Source organism: Ambystoma mexicanum, chromosome 5q, assembly GCF_040938575.1.
Source record: "Ambystoma mexicanum isolate Mex_15411 chromosome 5q, UKY_AmexF1_1, whole genome shotgun sequence".
NCBI lineage: Eukaryota > Metazoa > Chordata > Amphibia > Caudata > Ambystomatidae > Ambystoma > Ambystoma mexicanum.
The window spans coordinates 917,443,262-917,461,262 of NC_090933.1; the positions used below are offsets into that span (position 1 = coordinate 917,443,262).

The window sequence follows — 18,001 nt, forward strand, 5'->3', positions numbered from 1 at the left end:
TATTTGGATGAGTTTAGTGGCTGAGAGGTCCCTCTTGTGAATCCTTCTTAAGGATTATTAGTTGGGGTTAAATTATAGTGGGAGGCTATTACAGTGCTAAATTGATGTTTCCAATGAGGGTGGGGGTGAGGATTAGTTTGCCTCTTAGAATGTTGACTTTGTAAATATTTTGTCTTTTTTATAAGAGGTGGTATCTGGAGTATCAAGTACTGTATCAATATACGATTACTAGTTTCACAATGTGTACTGTTACAATAATAGTTATGGAAGGTGATGCCAGCTGTTATTACCTAACTAGATGGAAATAAATTTGACTCTTGTATTTCACTATTTTCATTTAGGTCCATTGTTAATCTTCTATATTTTAATAATATGGTGATGGGCCATGGCTTGTTGGAAAAATTCCCTTATGAACTTGGTCGCCTGGGATATACATATTGTTAACCACGTAATTAAAGGAAGGACATTCGTGTTACATCTGAAATGACACAGAATTAAAGTAGAATTTTTAAAAGGGACTCATTCATAACATCAGACGAGAGCAAAATGTGCAAAGCAATGGGGGTTGTCATAGGTACTATTCCTCTTTTTCTTCCCATGCCAGATGGGTTTTTATGTTGATATGTCACTCCCTCTGCTTTAGATTTGGAAAGGTCCTGCAGGATCAAGTACGTAGAACTTTAATAGTTTCTAGTCGGATTAAAGATCATACAATATCTTTCTTTAATAGCTATGCTCTGAATATTGACCCGTCGGATTAATATGATTGGATTGCATAGCACTTAGTGAAGCTTTAGCACTCAGTAATCAGATGGGTAAGGGATTTTAAAACGTTGTTCAATGTTCAAGCCGACAGATCATCTACAGTATCTACAGTTTACAAAATCTGTGCATAGAATTTTACAATTCTCGCAAACTTTACAAACTCATTGATACTTTGAGGGACATGTATCTTCATACTGAAGAATTCACCTTTTATTTGTCGGTTCACAATGCTGTGCATCACATATTGATTAGGAAACCATTGGTTCTGAATTTTTAAATACTGGCCCATACGTTGTAAGGTTATTTCCCGGATTATGTTTGTTTGTATTCTTTCTGATACGTATCAATCCATGGGTTGGAGGATTTAGACAGAGGCACTTTCTGATGTGGTCTTCCACTCTCAGCTTGAGAAAGAGATAATGGATTAATTTTCAGTTAAGACTCTGTTAATTCACATGCAACCATTTGAGAAACCTTCAAATACTCTATACATGGTATATGTACTTCAAAAGATTTTGGAGTCTTACAAATGGATCTGAATAAGTGTGAGGTGATGTTGAGAGGCACTGAGAGAAGGTTTCAAGAGGATGGGCACCAAAGTTTATTAGCTGAACTACAGCTTAGCTTGCAGTATTTCTGCAATATGGCTGCCAGGGAAAATACATTTTTAGTCCACCTAGCAAAAAACAGTCATGGCCTTGGTGTGGTTGGTGAAGGATGAGAAACAAAACACGCCTACAAAATATTAAACAAGAAATGGTTTATCAGGATATTTGCATGTTGTTTATGGAATTTTACACTATGCTATAATCCTCTCCATCTACTAAAACCACATCTCAATTCGATATTATTTTGGCTTAAATTGATAAACAATAAGTACAACTACAAAATAGCAGTTGTCTTCCCTTAAACCACCCTCCCTTCATACTGATTTGTATTCTTTCTCTATCCAATCTGAGTGGCTTTCTCTGTCTTTGGAAGTGTATGTGTGTGGTGGCGCTTAGAAAAGTGGCTTCTGCCAGACCTGCTTGCTCCATATACGCTTACCACGTAATGTTGGAAGACAGAGTTACGTGTGATTGTTCATGGTTTTGGAATCTGCCTCTCTGACGGTGTTGGTAAGTCTCTGAAACTTTCTCTGGTAGTTTCATCTCTCAGTCTATAAGCGCAGTCTCGGGCTGTTGCTCTCCGGCGGAACCGTGTCATCTTTGGGGCTGCCGCATACAATGCTCAGATAAGATTTGGAAGTGTGAGTATTTTACTCCCTATTTTTTAAAGTTGGGAGTAAAATGAGTTTTTAGGGAGTAAAAATGTAAGTCCAATTCCCAATTGAGAGTATTTTGTACGTGAGTAAAAATGTTTTAATTGAAATATTTTTGTAATATTTATTTCTTTGCACCTAGATATTCATGCACATTAAAAGATACATGTTTACTTCCTCCAATCAGACAGTTAAAATTGTAGTTTCTTCCTGTGGTACTTCATGCAGTACTGGTCCAAATATATTCATGGACCTGTGAGGGTGAAAACAGCGGTGTAAGATTCTACAGGCGTTTTTCCCATTTTTTTTGTTGTGAGTATTTTTACTCCCTATTTTTATTTTTTGGGAGTATTTGCCAATTTTTAGGGAGTAAAAGCGGCCGATACACCCCTTATCTGTAGAGCTGCCGCATATGCCTGCTGTATTTTCTTGCCGCGCACTCTCTCTTCCTAGCTCTAGGAGGCTTTGCACTGGATCTTCTGGATGGAGGGGTTGCTTGGCAGCTCTGAAGGTTTTTAGATGTAAGTGATGAATATACTGATGTTTCTTCGGTTCTCACGGACTGCTCACTTTCTATTTCTTGATATCTGGAACAAGAAGAAATATACTGGTGAGCATCAAGAGGCATGGGTAGAGATAAAGGTTCTAGCACAAAGGGGTAAAAGAGGAATCTGGCCCCTCTCAGCTGCCACCAGCGTTAGAACTGCCTATGGATCTCCCTTTCCTCTCCCCACTCTGAAGAGGTCAGGTCCTGTGCCTTGTCGCAGTTCAAAAAAGAGGGAGACAATTGTTGGCAGTGCCAGCTACTCAAATGTTTACCATGTCTCATCTGGCATATGGTTTGACTACATGAACCATTGGCCTTTGAGATGTAGTATTGCTGGTATGTTTAGCCTTTTCCCGGCCCTCTGGACCTGGCAACCATCATGAGTTCTAATTCAACCAAAACATTTGTAGCAGATTTTGTTTTGTCGTGAGTGACTTACTGACTTCTGGTTCCACACTAACACTGCACATGCCTTGTCCCCGCTGTTTGTTTCAGGATCCCAGTTTGGTTAGCACTTCGAAATTGGCTGTGCTCGTATAAAGTCACTTGATTGATTGACTGATTTGCCCATGCGTTTCAGTTTCAGTCCCAAAGCAGTGCAAGTGTTGACAGCTTTGGAAGTCCCCGCTGCTTAGCTGTTTCCTCCATCTTGGATCTAAGTGCTCTCCCAGTATCCATGCTTTCAATCTTTAGAAACCTTTCCTGCACCATCTGGCCAAGCGTATGATGGCAGACTCTGCACCACTGTGTGGGAGGTGTAATATATATTATTTTTTTATTTTTATTTTTTTTTTAAATTTATTTAATGTTTGCAGAAACCCTTGATTCCCGTCTCGTTAAAATAAATGGTTAACATAATTAGACTAAATGAAATTGAATTGGGCAAAACATAAGAAACAAAGAAACAAGACCTCTCATGAAAAGGGAAGCATATACGGAACAGTGTGCATGGATCTTGGAATTAGAAGAACACTAGGCTGCATTCAATCTGAAAGTGGGGTGCTGAAATCAAAGAAATGTTTGTTTTCCTAACATGTCCAATGAACCTTCCCATGGCGCGTTGCATGATGTCATGCCTATGCTGAACATGGCTAACCCTAATTTGACCACAATGCACTATTGATTTTTCCCCTTTTCCTTTCAGCAGCCGGTGGGAACTGTTCCCCTTGTTGTGCCAGTAAGTAGAAAAAAAGAGGATGAGGTGTCAGTTGGAAGTGCGCCTTTGGCAAGGCAGCCATCAAATCAGGCCTCCGAGTACGCCAGCAGCCCTGTCAAAACAAAAACTGTAACAGGTATGTTCTCTTCTTTAATTGAACCTAAAAAAAACACTTTTCAGTGGGGATCAGCTGTGCAAACATCATGGCACACCTTTCAGCCTTAAATAAATATTCCTTCTGAAAGAGATTTATTTAATTTAAAATTTCTATAATTTATAATCATCAGGGTTTTTTAAAATGTCATTTTAAAGCGCGTTCCGTTTTCCTTTAGGCAGCGCAGGTTTACAGCCGGCTGGTGCTAGTAGCGTGGCGTGCAGCTTCATAATCTTTAGAACTATAAAAGAGAGCCATGGGAGTGTAGGGACAGGAGTGGCCTTGGAGTTCGCGCATGTTTGTGAAATACCCGCCAGGCCTAAATATGAATTTCCCAAATCTGCAGACATCCCTGGGTGCGCATGCGCGTGTAAGTGCAGTGTGGGAAGCGGGGATGCCTCTGTGCCCGCCTAGTGTTACTGAAGTGCCCTCGCCCTGACCTCCTGCCTTGCAGCCATTTCACAGCCGCTGTCTGTGCCCTGCTCAATCGGGGTGTGCAATGTCGGATGGCAAACATTTTGTACCGTCCCAGGGCTGCGCTTTTTGTGAGAATGTTTTCTAAAAGGGATCCTGGTTCCTGGCTCCCAACAAACGTGCATTTCCTGGTTTGCATGTGGAATTCCTTCATCTAAACCCGGGAATACCCACGCTGGAATGTGTGGGTGCTTGAACAGCGCTCAAACATTTTATTTTACATAAGTAACCATAAGACTTCTTTGTAGACCATACGAGAGGTAGCAGCTTGAAAGTCTACAGTAGGGTCATTCACTTTTGTTCGAATTGACCAATTACACATACATACATATATATTTGTATGTGGGGGTGGGGTAGGGGAGTAGGAGAAATAAGGGGACCCCTCCGTAACAAAAAAAAAAACAATTGAGTTCAAGTGAACCAAAAGTGAACGACCAAACTGCAGACTTTAAAAATTCTTTTGAAACAACCTTCAGTATTACACCTTTCACTTCAAGTGAATTAAAAAAGCATTGATTTGCTCGGCCAGTGGAGTCACAAAAAGTGGCGGAGAGAAAAAATGCGACAAGGCCAATACCTGGCGAAATTCACTGGGTTTGGGTGTGGGTTCAGACGTGCCACAGACATCTTATAGGGTCCAATGTGAATCGCTCTTCATCTCTGAATCCTAGCGCAATGGAGACGAGACACATGATGGCTTCTGGTCCATTCATTGAATCAAGCCTGATCTTTGTAAGGTGCCACCTCATGCTCCCCACCAGTGCTCATATCTGTGTTGTCCAGAAATTAAAGTTAAAGTCGTTTCAGAGATGGGCTTCCCTGTCAGATCTGCTCCCAGCATAGCTTAATGTTAAGAGTGTTTTTGTTGGTATTTATTGGTCTTGGGTTAAAGGGCACCTCAAACATAAATCCTGTACAAGAGGAATAACAACAGGCGGATGAATCCTGGTTCCAGGGGCTTTGCAGCAGTAGGGTAGTGGAATGTAGATTAAACATTAAAATATTGGTTATGAGGATGTGCAATCAAGAGAATGCGTACACGACATACTAACTACACATATTTACAGCGTGTGCATAAGGCACTAAGTTTGATTGTATACATTACTTAATATTTATGTACAATTGGGGCAGGAAGGATGATCACGAATTGGGTGACAAACTACAAGCAAGGCTTCAGTAGCCCCTTTAAGAGGTGGGAGTTGCACATTTTAGGGTGCTTTTGAAGCCCCTAATTGTGGTTATGATTTTAATATTAGGTGGTGTGCATTCTAATGGTAGGGAGCCAGAAGGGAGAAGGTGCAGATGAGGGAGGAAGCACAGGGTAGGTGAAATAGGGAAGTGAAGGAGGGCTTGAGACTGCAGGATTTGAGTGGGTGTGTAGTGGGATATAGGGCTATCTAGGTGAGGCGGTAGGGGCATCCATAGATACATTTGAAAACTAGAAGAAGGAACCTAGAGTGGCGTGTCCTGTATCGAGAGCCAGCCTGTACTGATGAAGCAGGGGAAGTTATACTGGGCGGTTGCCAAGGTTGAGTACTTTAAGGGGAGAAAAAGTGTAAAGGGTACGTCCCACTAGGAGGCTAGATTAGTACTGAAGCCTCGTGAGGATTGATCGGGGTTCTAGCAGAGTTCATGGTGAGGCAGGGAAGGAATTTGCAAATGTTCATAGGTTAAGCTTGGCACTTGTTGTCAAGGAAATGATGATATGGAGATTAAGGTGCCTGCCAAAGGGGACTCCCAGTTTGTGAGCCCTGGTGGTTGAGTTGAAATGGTTTGGTGGAAAAGAAATAAGAAAGGGGTGGCCAGAGTTAGGGTGAGGATTCCGTTTTGGAAGAGTTCACCTTCAGGGAGCAGAGTGCTCTCCAGTGATGGATGGCAAAGAAAGTTGGGGATGCAAGTGGATAGCTTTAGGTGGAGGAGGGGCAAGAGAAGTATATTTGAGTATTGCCTGCAAAAAGGTGGTAGGAGTAGCTCAAGCAGAGGATAAGTTTGCTGATTGTGAAGGTGTAGACTTTGAAGGGGAGGTGATCAAGGAGTGAATCTTGAGGAACTCCCACTGGAATGGAGTGGCCGGGAGGTATTGTTTTTCAATGAGATCCAGAAATATTGGTCGGACATGCACAAGGGAATCATTCTAAGGCTGCTTTCCAGAAATTGAAGAGTGTGTAAAGGGGAGGAGGGCGTATAGCAGTGTCAAAGGCAGCACTGAGGTCAAGGAGTATTGAGATGGAGTAGAGTTTAGATTGGTGAACAGCAATGAGGTAGTTGAAGCCATCAGTGAGTGCTATTTCTTTGGACTGCTTACTGCGGAAGCCCGATTGAATGGGCTTATATGTTATGATCTAGTTTAACACCACGTTATAGAACTTTAGAGTACTGGTAGAGGTCTGAGAGAGACCCAATATTTGGCTGGGTTGTTGGTGTCAACAGATGGTTTTTACAGGATGGTTAAGATGGCCACTTCCTTAAAGCATACAAGGCAGACGCGTGTGCCCTGTGAAAAATTAGAAAAGAGGTGAGAGTATCTCTGGTCTTGGTGATTGCATGTGAGAAATAGAGGGCAGGTCATTGTAGAGAGAGAGTAAGACTTGGAGCAGGGCTAGTGTGGTTTGGAGGTTAGATGTTAATTTGTAAGGATGGGAGCGGAGAGACTGTGCACACTTGTAGTAGATTTATTTGGCTCTGTCCAGAACAGAGGAGTGTGTGGAGGGATTCCTTTTAGCTGACAAGGAGAGAGGGAGGGCTGTACCTGCATCAGTGACAGGGGTGGAGACGCATGGTAGTTCTTAACTGTTGGTTCAGTGGCATGATCCAGAGTTGGGGACAAATGGAGTAAAGGATCAAGCTGGATACTGGTTTTCCAAGGGAGTAGCCATTACGTTTAGGAATGTGACAGCCAGGGGAAGTGAGAGCATGTGGCGATAGAGATGAAGGGCAGGAGGGCGTTATAAGACGGAGATGGTTTGATGTAATGGGCAGTGGTTGAGAGAGGAAGGTCATGTCAAGGGAGTTGCAGTGCAGTGGCTTGGGAGGTTTTGGAGAGACCACAGAGATGTCAGACAGGGTAGAGTCTAATGGAAATTGAACAATTTTGGGAGGTCAAGAGGTCAAGAGATGTCAGACAGGGTAGAGTCTAATGGAAATTGAACAATTTTGGGAGGTCAAGTGCCCATGAGCGAAGTGTTGGATTCTGAGGGTAGGCAATCTAGTGGGAGGGCAATATCAGAAAAGGAGGAGATAAGGGTGTCATGGGGATGGGGCTTAATGATGGTTATAGTGAAAGTAAAATACATAGATGAGAGAAGGCGAATGACAAATTCTAAGAAGAAAGGAAATACTTCAGAGCAGGGAAGAGTAGCAGATGGGGTGGCCTTATTGATCAAGAATCTGACTCTGCCCACCTCCTTTTATCAATCGAGGCTAGTGGGAGAAGATTTAGGATTTCTTGTGTAGAGCTTTAGGACTGACTGAGTTACGTAATCCATGTTTCTGTGACAGCCGTTATGGATAGGTTGGGGTGTAGGAAATTAAGTGATAATTGAAGGAGGGGGTTTTGTTACAGACTTTTGGGGTATTTCAGAGACCATGGATGCCGCTAACCTCATCCATTGTCTCTGAAATGTAGCGTCATCCATTGTCTGTGAAATGCCCAGAAAGTCTAACAAAACCTCCTTCTTTAATTAGCACTTGCTTTCCCACATCACAACCTATCCCTAATGGTGGTCGGAGGACAGATAGGTGAGAGCTTTTTTTACATTGAGGGAGTTGATCAGTTTGGATAGGGTGTGAGCAGGTTTGGTGCAGGTCCCCAGATTTCTTTTTTAAATGTATACATGGTACGTATATAGGGCATGAAGGTTGAGGGAGGAACATGGAAGGTACTAAACAGAACCACCAGCTGAAAGGGTAGAGGGAGTGAGGACATGATTAGGCAGAAGACGAGGACGTGCATTTTACAGGCCGTTTGGCAGTGGCGAGATATGGAAAGTTTCGATTTGTAAGCACAGTAGAGACAGTGAATACATAATTACAATACAGACTGTGCAATACAGGGTAGTAACAACCAACACAAAGTACTGTTCAGCTCAACAGTTGTCAAATTATATTACAGGCCAGTAGCAATAAAACAGAATGCAGGTTGTTAGTGACCAATATATTAGATTGCATTATATTTAATTTGCCTTAAGTTTATCTCGGTTTAAACAACCATACAACTTCATACATCATTATAAAATACAGGTTAACATTTCTGTAACATGAAAACCGACTTGCATCTTTGGTTAAGCACATTTAATCTTACTTCCAATCTTTTGCATACAAGTATCTCAGAACGTTGTCCGACAAAGAAAACCTGTTTAATCAGGTACATTAAAGTGTCACATTAAAATCACTGTACTAGATACATGAAAAATCCACCCTGATGTGTGCACGATTCACAACAATAAACCCAGGATCTTACAAAAAGGATACCAAGTTTCCTTCACCTAAATCAGTTATTTCCCCTAAGGTTCCTGTGATATGTTTTAGGTAGGTGACTTCAGCAAAGATTCTATGTCTCTGGGGCATCGGTTTGCAACAATGAATCATACACGCTCACGAAAAAGGCTTCGACAATTGTGATCGAACTGCAAATAAGTTGTGCAAACATAAATGCCCCATTACATTGGGGGTATGCTAGTCCAGCCCTGCTTTTTACTTTGCATCCTGGGACCTGTAGTCCTGAGTGCTGCAGTCACCGGCCTAAAAAGAGCATGGGCTTGATGCTCCAAGTTATATCTTTTAATAGCTTGATCAACCCCAACTTTATATCTTTAAGCTAATATTTTTGCTGTTAGTTTAGATATTATCACAAGAAACGTCTTACGGAATAATTGATTACATTCCTCATTACATTCAGGAGATGCTATTCCAGTCCTAGTTTTAACTTTGCTTTTTGAGACTTGTAGTCCTGAGTTTATAATGTGGAAATCCAGGTATACAAATTCCAGAATGCAAAATAAAAGCCAGGACTTGACTGACATGTCCCGAAATGTTATAGGGCCTGTTGGCATGTATTTGCAAACGTATCCGCCCTTGTTATTTCTATTATTATACAGCTTTCTTATACTGCAGCAGCTCACCACTGTATTAGTCTCAAGGCGTTTAAACCTTGTCCAAGTTAAGGTGCATTATGTCCCACCCAGGGACAGCAGGACCTTTCTCTGCTTAGGATGCATTGACCTGAAAATGGTGTAATATAAGAAGAGAGATGTCTTCAAGTAAGATCTGGTGTGAAGCATAGCAAGGTATGTAAGCCGGTGAGTGATAGAAGCCAGTTTCTGTCTTATATATGTATATGTAAAGCCCTGGTGCGCAAGGGGCTTGAGACGTGCTCAGGCTGTCCGAAGTTTATTGTGGGCATGGTTGACCAGGATTAATCTCGATGGATGGGTCATGTCTTTTAAAAGGTCTAGATAAATTGGCTGCCCAAAACTAAGGCCAAAATGCCTAACATATGTGTTGCCTCTGTGAAAAATAAATGAAGCGATTTATAAAGGGTAAGCAAAGTAGGATAATCTAAGGAAGGGAAAAGGCGAAAGGATAGGAGTCCTCCCACTCCACTCTCTGCCAATAGAAGGGCTTGCACAGCCAACCTCTGGCAGTGCCCCATCCAACCAAGCCCCCCCTGAATCCTTGCCCAAGCCAGAAGACGGTTGACTCCTGAGGCTATCCCCTAAGCTAAAGCAGGTCCATTAGACCTTGAGCAAGAGCCCCTCCCATCAGCATTGATGCTCCAATACCCATCAGCAACTACCCTACAATTCTCTGTAATGTGCCAGCACCAAACATCTTACTAGTTACAGCCGCTCAGTCCACCTTCCACCCAGGTGCAGGTCTCTTGAACTCCTCCTCTGCCGGGGCCATGCATGCAGCCCATCCCATTAGCACGAAGGGAGCCATACAATATCAGGTGTCTGATCTCTGCAGTAATGCTTGGCCATCTGCCAGCCCTGGAGTAAAAGGATTAGTACAGGAGGACAAAGATGAGTAGTGGCTAATCCACCTGCTCATCCAGCCTCCCACACCACTCGTAAATATACAAATTAAACATTCTAATATTGATCTTATTATGTTACAAGTTGACTAACAAATCTTTGAATACATTATTTTGTGTGAACCCAATGCATTTCAGGTCTAATAATTCTCCCGCATTGGATCTTTCATAGATTCACATGCTGTGAATATTTCCTGTCGTCAGGCTGGGAATCCTCAGTTTCTTTTTGATTCCCCTTGCCCTAGGCAAGACGAAACTAAATTCTGTAGCCTAACATCCTTGTTATGGGTGTTTTTGGTCCCCACCAATGGGACCTCGAGTAGCCCTAGACTAGACCCTCCTCTTCCCCTCAGATTCTAACTACGTGTTCAGTTGAGGGAGTCCCCTGGTTTTTCCATAGTCAGAATTTTAGGTTAAACTCCTCAAAACAACAGTTTCAAAGAAAAGAAGCATTTTCGCTACACAACATCAAGAACACTCTTCAAGGTGAGGATGTATTCTGGGGATGGAGGACAAAAGGAGACCCCTTTTAAAGCCCTGTGCCATTTGTGACCTCAAAATTGTATATGAAGGAGATAAGCCTATATTTACTGCCTTTAACCCCACCACGCTGTTGAAAACTGCACCGTATGTTGAGGTCTTAACTCAAAGACAGAAATAGAAGGCTTGTCTGCTGGCTCAATGAGGGGAACTACCCCGAATACTCCTCTGATGTCGAGTCAACCAATATCATGATCGCTCCCGTGGGAAATGACCGTGGTCGAGGGAAAGGGCCAGGTCGGAAGAACGGCCGTTGAAGAAGCCCAAGCACAAGATTGCCTATGGCTACAAGCGGCAAAAGTCATGTAAAGGTGGCCCGCTGACATCAACAGCAACGAAGCACCAGGCGCCTGATCCTTCGACCACACCACATAAAACTGCCTCATCGACATCTCGCACAAAACAAGCTTGTCGGCGACACCACATAAACCGGACTCGTCAACGAAAAAACCCATGGACAAAGACCACATGAACAAGGTCCTGTCACCCCGGCCTTCAACCTCGGCTACGGGGAAAGACACACCTCCTGGCCCCAAAGAAACACGGAAGGAGTGCCCGTCGCTGACACCAGCCCCATCGAAGAAAAGGCAAGAACTTCCTTAGGAGGTGCAACCTCCACAACCAGGCAAGGTCACCCAGTCACAACATCAGCCAGGTCTCTCCTATCCAGTACTCCAATGTAATACCAATGGAGATATTACAGTACGAGGTGGATACCGACTTCGAGGCACAGCATCAAAAGTCAGACTCTGGACAGTCAGTGATATTACAGGAGGACGCTCCAGCTAGGCCATCTACACCAATGAGCCATATTCAGGAAGGAGACCTGGCACTTGGATGGCCACAAGAAGGAGGCAGGTTGGACACCGCAACTCTGCGACTGCCACTGGAAGATGCAGGCCCAGCTCTGCCCAGGGGGCCCACCAACAAATCCAGCAAAGGGAAGTAACGGCACTGTTAACCAACCCACAGGCCCTACTATACATGCAAGTGCTCTTGTCCATACAGAGGGTCATCACTGAGCTTCATGCAGCTCTGATGAGACCAGGGATGCCGGCCTAACCGCCACCTCAACCAGCGGTGCCACAGATACCACAACAATCTCCAGTCAGACCCAGGTCTACTACGCGGGGAAGGTCAGCAAGGTCCTCCAGAGGGCGTTCGTGATCCAGGTCAATTTCTCTGCGCCCCAGCATCCCCTGTGCTTTGGCCATTACCCAGGGGCAGGAGTGTGTCTCCAACACTAACCCCTCCATCACGCAAAACGAGCCGTACCGTTGTACTCAAATTCAGAGCCGTTTGGTGGGCACTCAAATCTTTTCTCCTGATACTAAAGAACCAAATGGTTAAAGTCCTCACAGACCACACCACGACAATGTATTATCTGCGAAAGCAGGGAGGAACGAGTTCCAGGACATTGTCCAAGGAAGCTCAACTGACATCACACGGGATCACACGGGATCAGCTTTTAGACATTCCCCACCTGCTGGGGATACAGAATCAGACTGTTAAACAAAAGGGTAGGGTAGCCCCTGGAGTGTCTGTGTGGATTCAGGGCAAAATATAGAACAAACAAAATAGAGCAATCCACACTGTGATCAGTCATAAAAATTACTGTCCTTATTTTACTTTTCTTTTACCAAAAAATGTTCTGTGCCGTATATAGAGTCCACAGGTAAGGAAACACCAAAGATATGTCTGGAAAGATATTGACCATTTATTAATGATAAAATAAAAACATTCAAAAAGGTAAGTTAAACAAAGCTTAATAATAAATATAAATTGTTCAAACACGGAAAGAAATACATTTCTCTAAACAAATTCAAAGAAAGTATCATATTCAGCAGTAAATACCAAAGACATTACAAGAAAAAATGAAGACAAGAATAGATACATAAGTTACTCTACAATAGACTTAATATTTAGTTCACAAAATTTACTGAAGATGTCTATTCCTGGAGAGTTCTCTATTTTTGTGTGTCATGATCAATATATGATCATGTTTTGTAATCTGCCAACGTGCCGGTTTTTATGCAAAAAATATTTTTTTATCAGTGCTGCTGATCTAAAACATTCAAATAAACCAGTACTGAAGGCATGTTTCGGCTATCACCATTTTGGTTGGCGTGGATTTCGGAGCCTTCCTCAGGGCAAGACGTACCCTGTATGTTTAAACAGGGGTATGCAGACTAGTGGACCTTTTGGTTGCTGGCAACAGGCTTTCCTCTTGGGGATGCGATCTCGAGTCTCGCAATTGCTGTCTTGGATCACAAAGGAGTCCAAGGATAAGGGACAAAAGTTTCCTGTTTGCAGGGGTAAGTATTTTGCTTTTTTTCTCTAGAAATAGTGTTATTTCTTAGAGTACACCAGTCTGGACAGAAGTTCCGACAGAGAGTGGTGTATGTTGCAAGAAAAGTAAAGTCTTGTCTTGAAGAAACATACAGCACTATCCCTCAGATGCAGGCTTTCCTTGTAGATAAAAAACAAGTTGAAGTACTGGGTGTTGATTTCGGGCTGGATGCGTGGACGTGACTGTTAATCCCCATTACAGAGCGAGCAGGAAAAAGCCTGCACAAAGTCAGGCACATTGTATGGCAGAGCTATACAGAATCAGACGGCAGACAGCCTCAGCAGGCAAAGGACCCAAAACCACAAATGGGCGCTCGACTTCTCGACGATGCAATCACTGTTCCAACGCTGAGGTCAGCCAACAGTAGCCCTGTACACCACGATCCACAGCAAAATGTGTTACAGGTAGGCCAGCAGGATGCCCCAAAATGGCTCAATGGGAAACGGGTACGCTTTTCTGTGGGATGGCCTCTTCGCATACGCGTTCCTGCCATTCCCGATGCTGTGCAGAGCAATACAGGCGATCAAGCGGCACTCCTGCAAGGTGATTCTCATTGTGCCGGGTTGGCCTTGCCAGACCTGGTACTCCGATGTGGTCCAGCTCTCCAGGGACAAATCCATCCAACTTGGCAATCGACGAGGCATCATAACACAAGGCAAAGGGAAAATTCTGCACCACGACCTTCAATCACTACGCCGACGGTTTGGCTCCTCATTTTGCGGAGTTCGGAATCCTGAACATATCTTAAGAGGGTAGACAGGCCCTGGTTGCAAGAGCTCCTGCCACTAACAAATCATACCATCTAAAGTGGAAGCGATTTTGTAAGTGGTGCAAAACCCAACGCCAACACCCCCACGAAGGACTGAACCCATTCCGGGTGACGCCCGAGGAGGTACTGCCATACCTGCTAATCCTAGCCAAACAAATCCTTACCCACAACTCCATTGAAGTGCACTTTGCGGTCATCTCTAGGTACACTAGGGGAGCGAAAGGCATGTCCCTTTACGAATGCTCATAAAGCATTTCTTCGAAGGCCTTTTCAGACATTTTCCACCAGTAAGACGGTTATCGCCAGAATGGAGCCTCAACACTGTGCTTTCAGGGTTCATGAATAAACCGTTTGAGCCTATGGCCTCTGCCCCTCTGGGATACTTGTCCTGGAAGCTCGCCTTCCTGGTAGCTCTTACGTCAGCCAGGAGGTATCTGAGCTGCAAGCCCTTGCAATCAACCAGCCATACTTGCGGTTCCAAAAGGACAGGGTACTTCTCATGACAAATCCGCGATTCGTTCCGAAAGTGACCACAGATTTTCACAAAAATTCCACAATATCCTTGCAAGCTTTCTTCAGCAAGCCCTCATCACCAGGAAAGTTGGCATTACACTGGCTTGACCGCAAGCAAACTTTAAAATACTACATTGACAGGATGCAGTCCTTCAGGAAATCCGCACAACTTTTTGTAGCGTATGGCCCGACGAATAAAGGCAATGCTCTATCCAAACAAAGCATGGTGAGGTGGATCTCGTCGGCTAATGTCTTCTGCCACAAGTCAGAAGGGAAGCCCCTCCAGGCTCACCCACATTTGCATTCAACGAGAGGTACAGCGGCTTCAGCGGCATGGTCAGTGGGGGGGGTCTCGATCACAGATATCTGCCAAGCGGCCACCTGGTCTGTGCGACATAATTTCACAAGGCACTACTGCCTGGAGAAGCAGCATGCCAAAGAAGTGCGGACAGTCCCACTGTGCGTGTCCAGTAAGGTATGATCCTATGGATTGGCTGTAAGGACTGCAGGTGCAGGGTTTTCCCTGTATGCACCTCCAGTGTTTGTATACTGCTACGTAGTCTATTTACAGCATGTGAATCTATGAAAGATCCAGTGCTGGAGAAGGAGAATGTTTCTTACCTTTATCTGAATATCTTTCATAGATTCACATGCGCCCTCCTTCCACCCCGTCAGGTAAAACCTCTCGACCCCATTGAGACCTGGTACCACAGGGTCAGAATCTGATAGGAAGAGGAGGGTCTAGTGTAGGGTTTCTCGAGGTCCCATTGGTGGGGACCAAAAACACCCATAACAAAGGTGTTAGGCTACAAAATGTATGTTCTTCTTGCCCAGGGCAAGGGTAATCAAAACGTAACCGAGGATTCCCAGCCTGACGACAGGAAATATTCACAGCATGTTAATCTATGAAAGTTATCAATGGTGGAGAACAGGAGTTACAGGTAAGAAACATTCTCCTTACTCTTTTTCCAGAGGTGTATCGCTTGTTTTCCCAAAATGATTTAATAAATATAGTTTTAATAAATAATGATGTACATGAACCTACAAAGAAATCGAAGAAAACAATTGAGTATCAAACCTATTTATGTATCAGAAAATACCCTCCCAAACTAAAATAGTGGTCTCTTCAAAGGTACTATTTCTTTCTAACTGGCTTTATGATCTTCAATCTACAGATTAAAGTTGTGAGATAATATCAAAACAATGTTACATTTATGTTGTGTACTCTTTTCATACTCTTCACATATATATAAAAGATTCATTTTGAAACTCTTTCCAACTCCTTGTAAATGCAGCCAAAGGTAAACTCCCTGTGCCCTATTTTGTCTACATAGATTTGACATGAAAGCGATCAAGGTCATTCAGACAAAGCTCAGGCTAGCGCTTAGTCTCTGGATATATTTTGGGCTTTGCTGCTCCCCCAACACTTGGCTAATAGACAGGTTGGATTCAATCCTAACATGCCTGTTTTATCACATTTGGTGTTAACATTTATAGAGGCCAGGTCCTCCAATAAGTATTACATACTGTGGCTAACCAGAAGGAGTTGGACTAAGAACTGCCAGGTTTGAAGGATGTTTATTTAAATAAAGAGAAAACTATCTAGCCCTACTGCTGTGAGGGAAGTTCCCTGCCTAATCAACCAAAAGAAAGCGTGCTCGTCAAAGTCCAAATGAAATAGTCCTTAGTCCAAATCCTATTAGCTGACTCGCCCTACCTACCCTTTAGAGAAACAAATAACAAAAAAGGAAGCCGGTGCAATAGCTTCTGTTTTGGCTTTTGCTTGGCCCAATCACTTGGATCACTTTCTCTAGTTTTTTTTAAATGTTCATAAATTGTCACAATACAGTTCCCAACCTCTCTGCAGGTTTTGTATGCCAAAACTTAATTCTGTATGGTCCCCTTTTTCCAGCATCAAAGGCTTTCTTAATATGAAACCCCCATTTCTGACTTGGTGCTTGACAATGATCTGATTCGATACTGACTGGAACCCTCGAGCTCCACTCTTTCTCCAGTTCGGACTGTCTCACTGTTTCGCAGGACTCTCTAAAGCCCCCTGGCAGTCTGATAGGTCTGCTTTATCTCGGCTTAGATAGGGCGTCTGCCCATTCGGGTTTATCAGGCTTCTGATTAAGGCGCTATGTAAATAACACATTATTATCATTCTGTAACATTTCAGGCTTTCCCAGCCTTGACTGTTAATGTCTCTCGGTTTCTCAGGGCTCCCCAAAGCCCTCTGTTCATCAATATGCTTGCTTTAGCACAGTGCATGTGGGTTGTCTACCACTTCGGGTTTATCCTGCTCCTGTAACCGTGGTGGCTTTCGCCTTTAATGATACTGTTCGCCACCCTCAATGACGTTACCTCTCCAGAAGCCTTCTGCTGTTGCCTCGGCCGCGAATGCACTTCTCGTACGGATCCCTAGGTTTCTGTCTATCTTCTTTTTTATCCAGGCTTCCCTATCGGTCAGGACTCCAGTCTTCCGGCGTCTACCAGAGCTTTGTTCGCTCTCCGTGCTACTGCTGGCTATGCAGTCTAGCATAACTCCACCACTCCAGGTTGTCTTCCCGCCTGAGGCTCGCCCCTCTGTAGGATTCTCTCTTCTCGCTTCTAAGTTCCTTGTGCGTTCATGTATGTATTTACAAACAAAAGGGGTGTTTCACTGCTCTTTGACTGTGGAGTTCAAGCGAGAACCATCATTACCTGAAGCCAAAGAGATTGATGAAATGTCACTATTTGGTGAATACAAAACCGGGTAAACAGTCTTTCTGATTGCCATGTAGGCATATAATGTGTTCTGGACCGGGAGTGTGCCTCACTAGCCTAAAAGGGGGTGGAACCCCTCTAGGTAGAAGGGTTGCATAGTCCAGATTCATCACAATACCCAAAACACTGGCAGTCTGTTTGATGCTAACAAGCCCTGGCCTAGAAAGGTCTCAGATTTAACTTAAGTTAGTGTCGCCCAAAATTCTCATGCATTAGGTTTATGGTTTTGCTCATTGCTTCTTATCCTATCTTGAATTGTCCCAGCTTCATTCACTGAGGTATACTGTAGTAGGCTTTGGAAGATCAAGGAGCTGCTTATAAAAAAAAAAAGACTCACGGTTGCTATAACCCCACAGTTCAGACCCATATGGTGCAGCCATTTCAGTTTGGGCATATCTCACCTCAAGAGAGTGGAAAATATCATGACCACCAACTGCCTGGAAATGTTTTGTGTCACTAATCCTTTTCGTTTGAGGGTCCTGATTGTGCAGGCCCCAGGATATACTCTCACTGAAAGGTGCTTCCATGTTTTCAGATACTCTGACCAGCACTATCATCTCGCCCCCAAATCTGAACTGTACTGAGAGGTCTAGAGGTGGAACAAACCATGCCTTTCTCTTTCTGCCCATTCATCACACCCCCTTTCCATTATATCTAAATGTATGTAGCTTT

The 18,001-nt window shown here is 43.7% G+C and overlaps 1 protein-coding gene across 9 annotated transcripts in view; it reads left to right on the top strand.

Annotated features, from left to right (window-relative positions):
* Nucleotides 1-18,001, top strand: part of VPS13B (vacuolar protein sorting 13 homolog B) — a 3,421,660-nt gene that overhangs the window by 1,676,903 nt on the left and 1,726,756 nt on the right. For 7 of the 9 annotated variants that reach the window (XM_069621427.1, XM_069621422.1, XM_069621424.1 and 4 more), the window contains exon 21: nt 3,718-3,865. In XM_069621427.1, the coding sequence (XP_069477528.1) occupies nt 3,718-3,865 (148 nt within the window). The remainder of the gene's footprint in view (nt 1-3,717; nt 3,866-18,001) is intronic. The other 2 variants (XM_069621423.1, XM_069621426.1) reach the window with 1 other exon arrangement.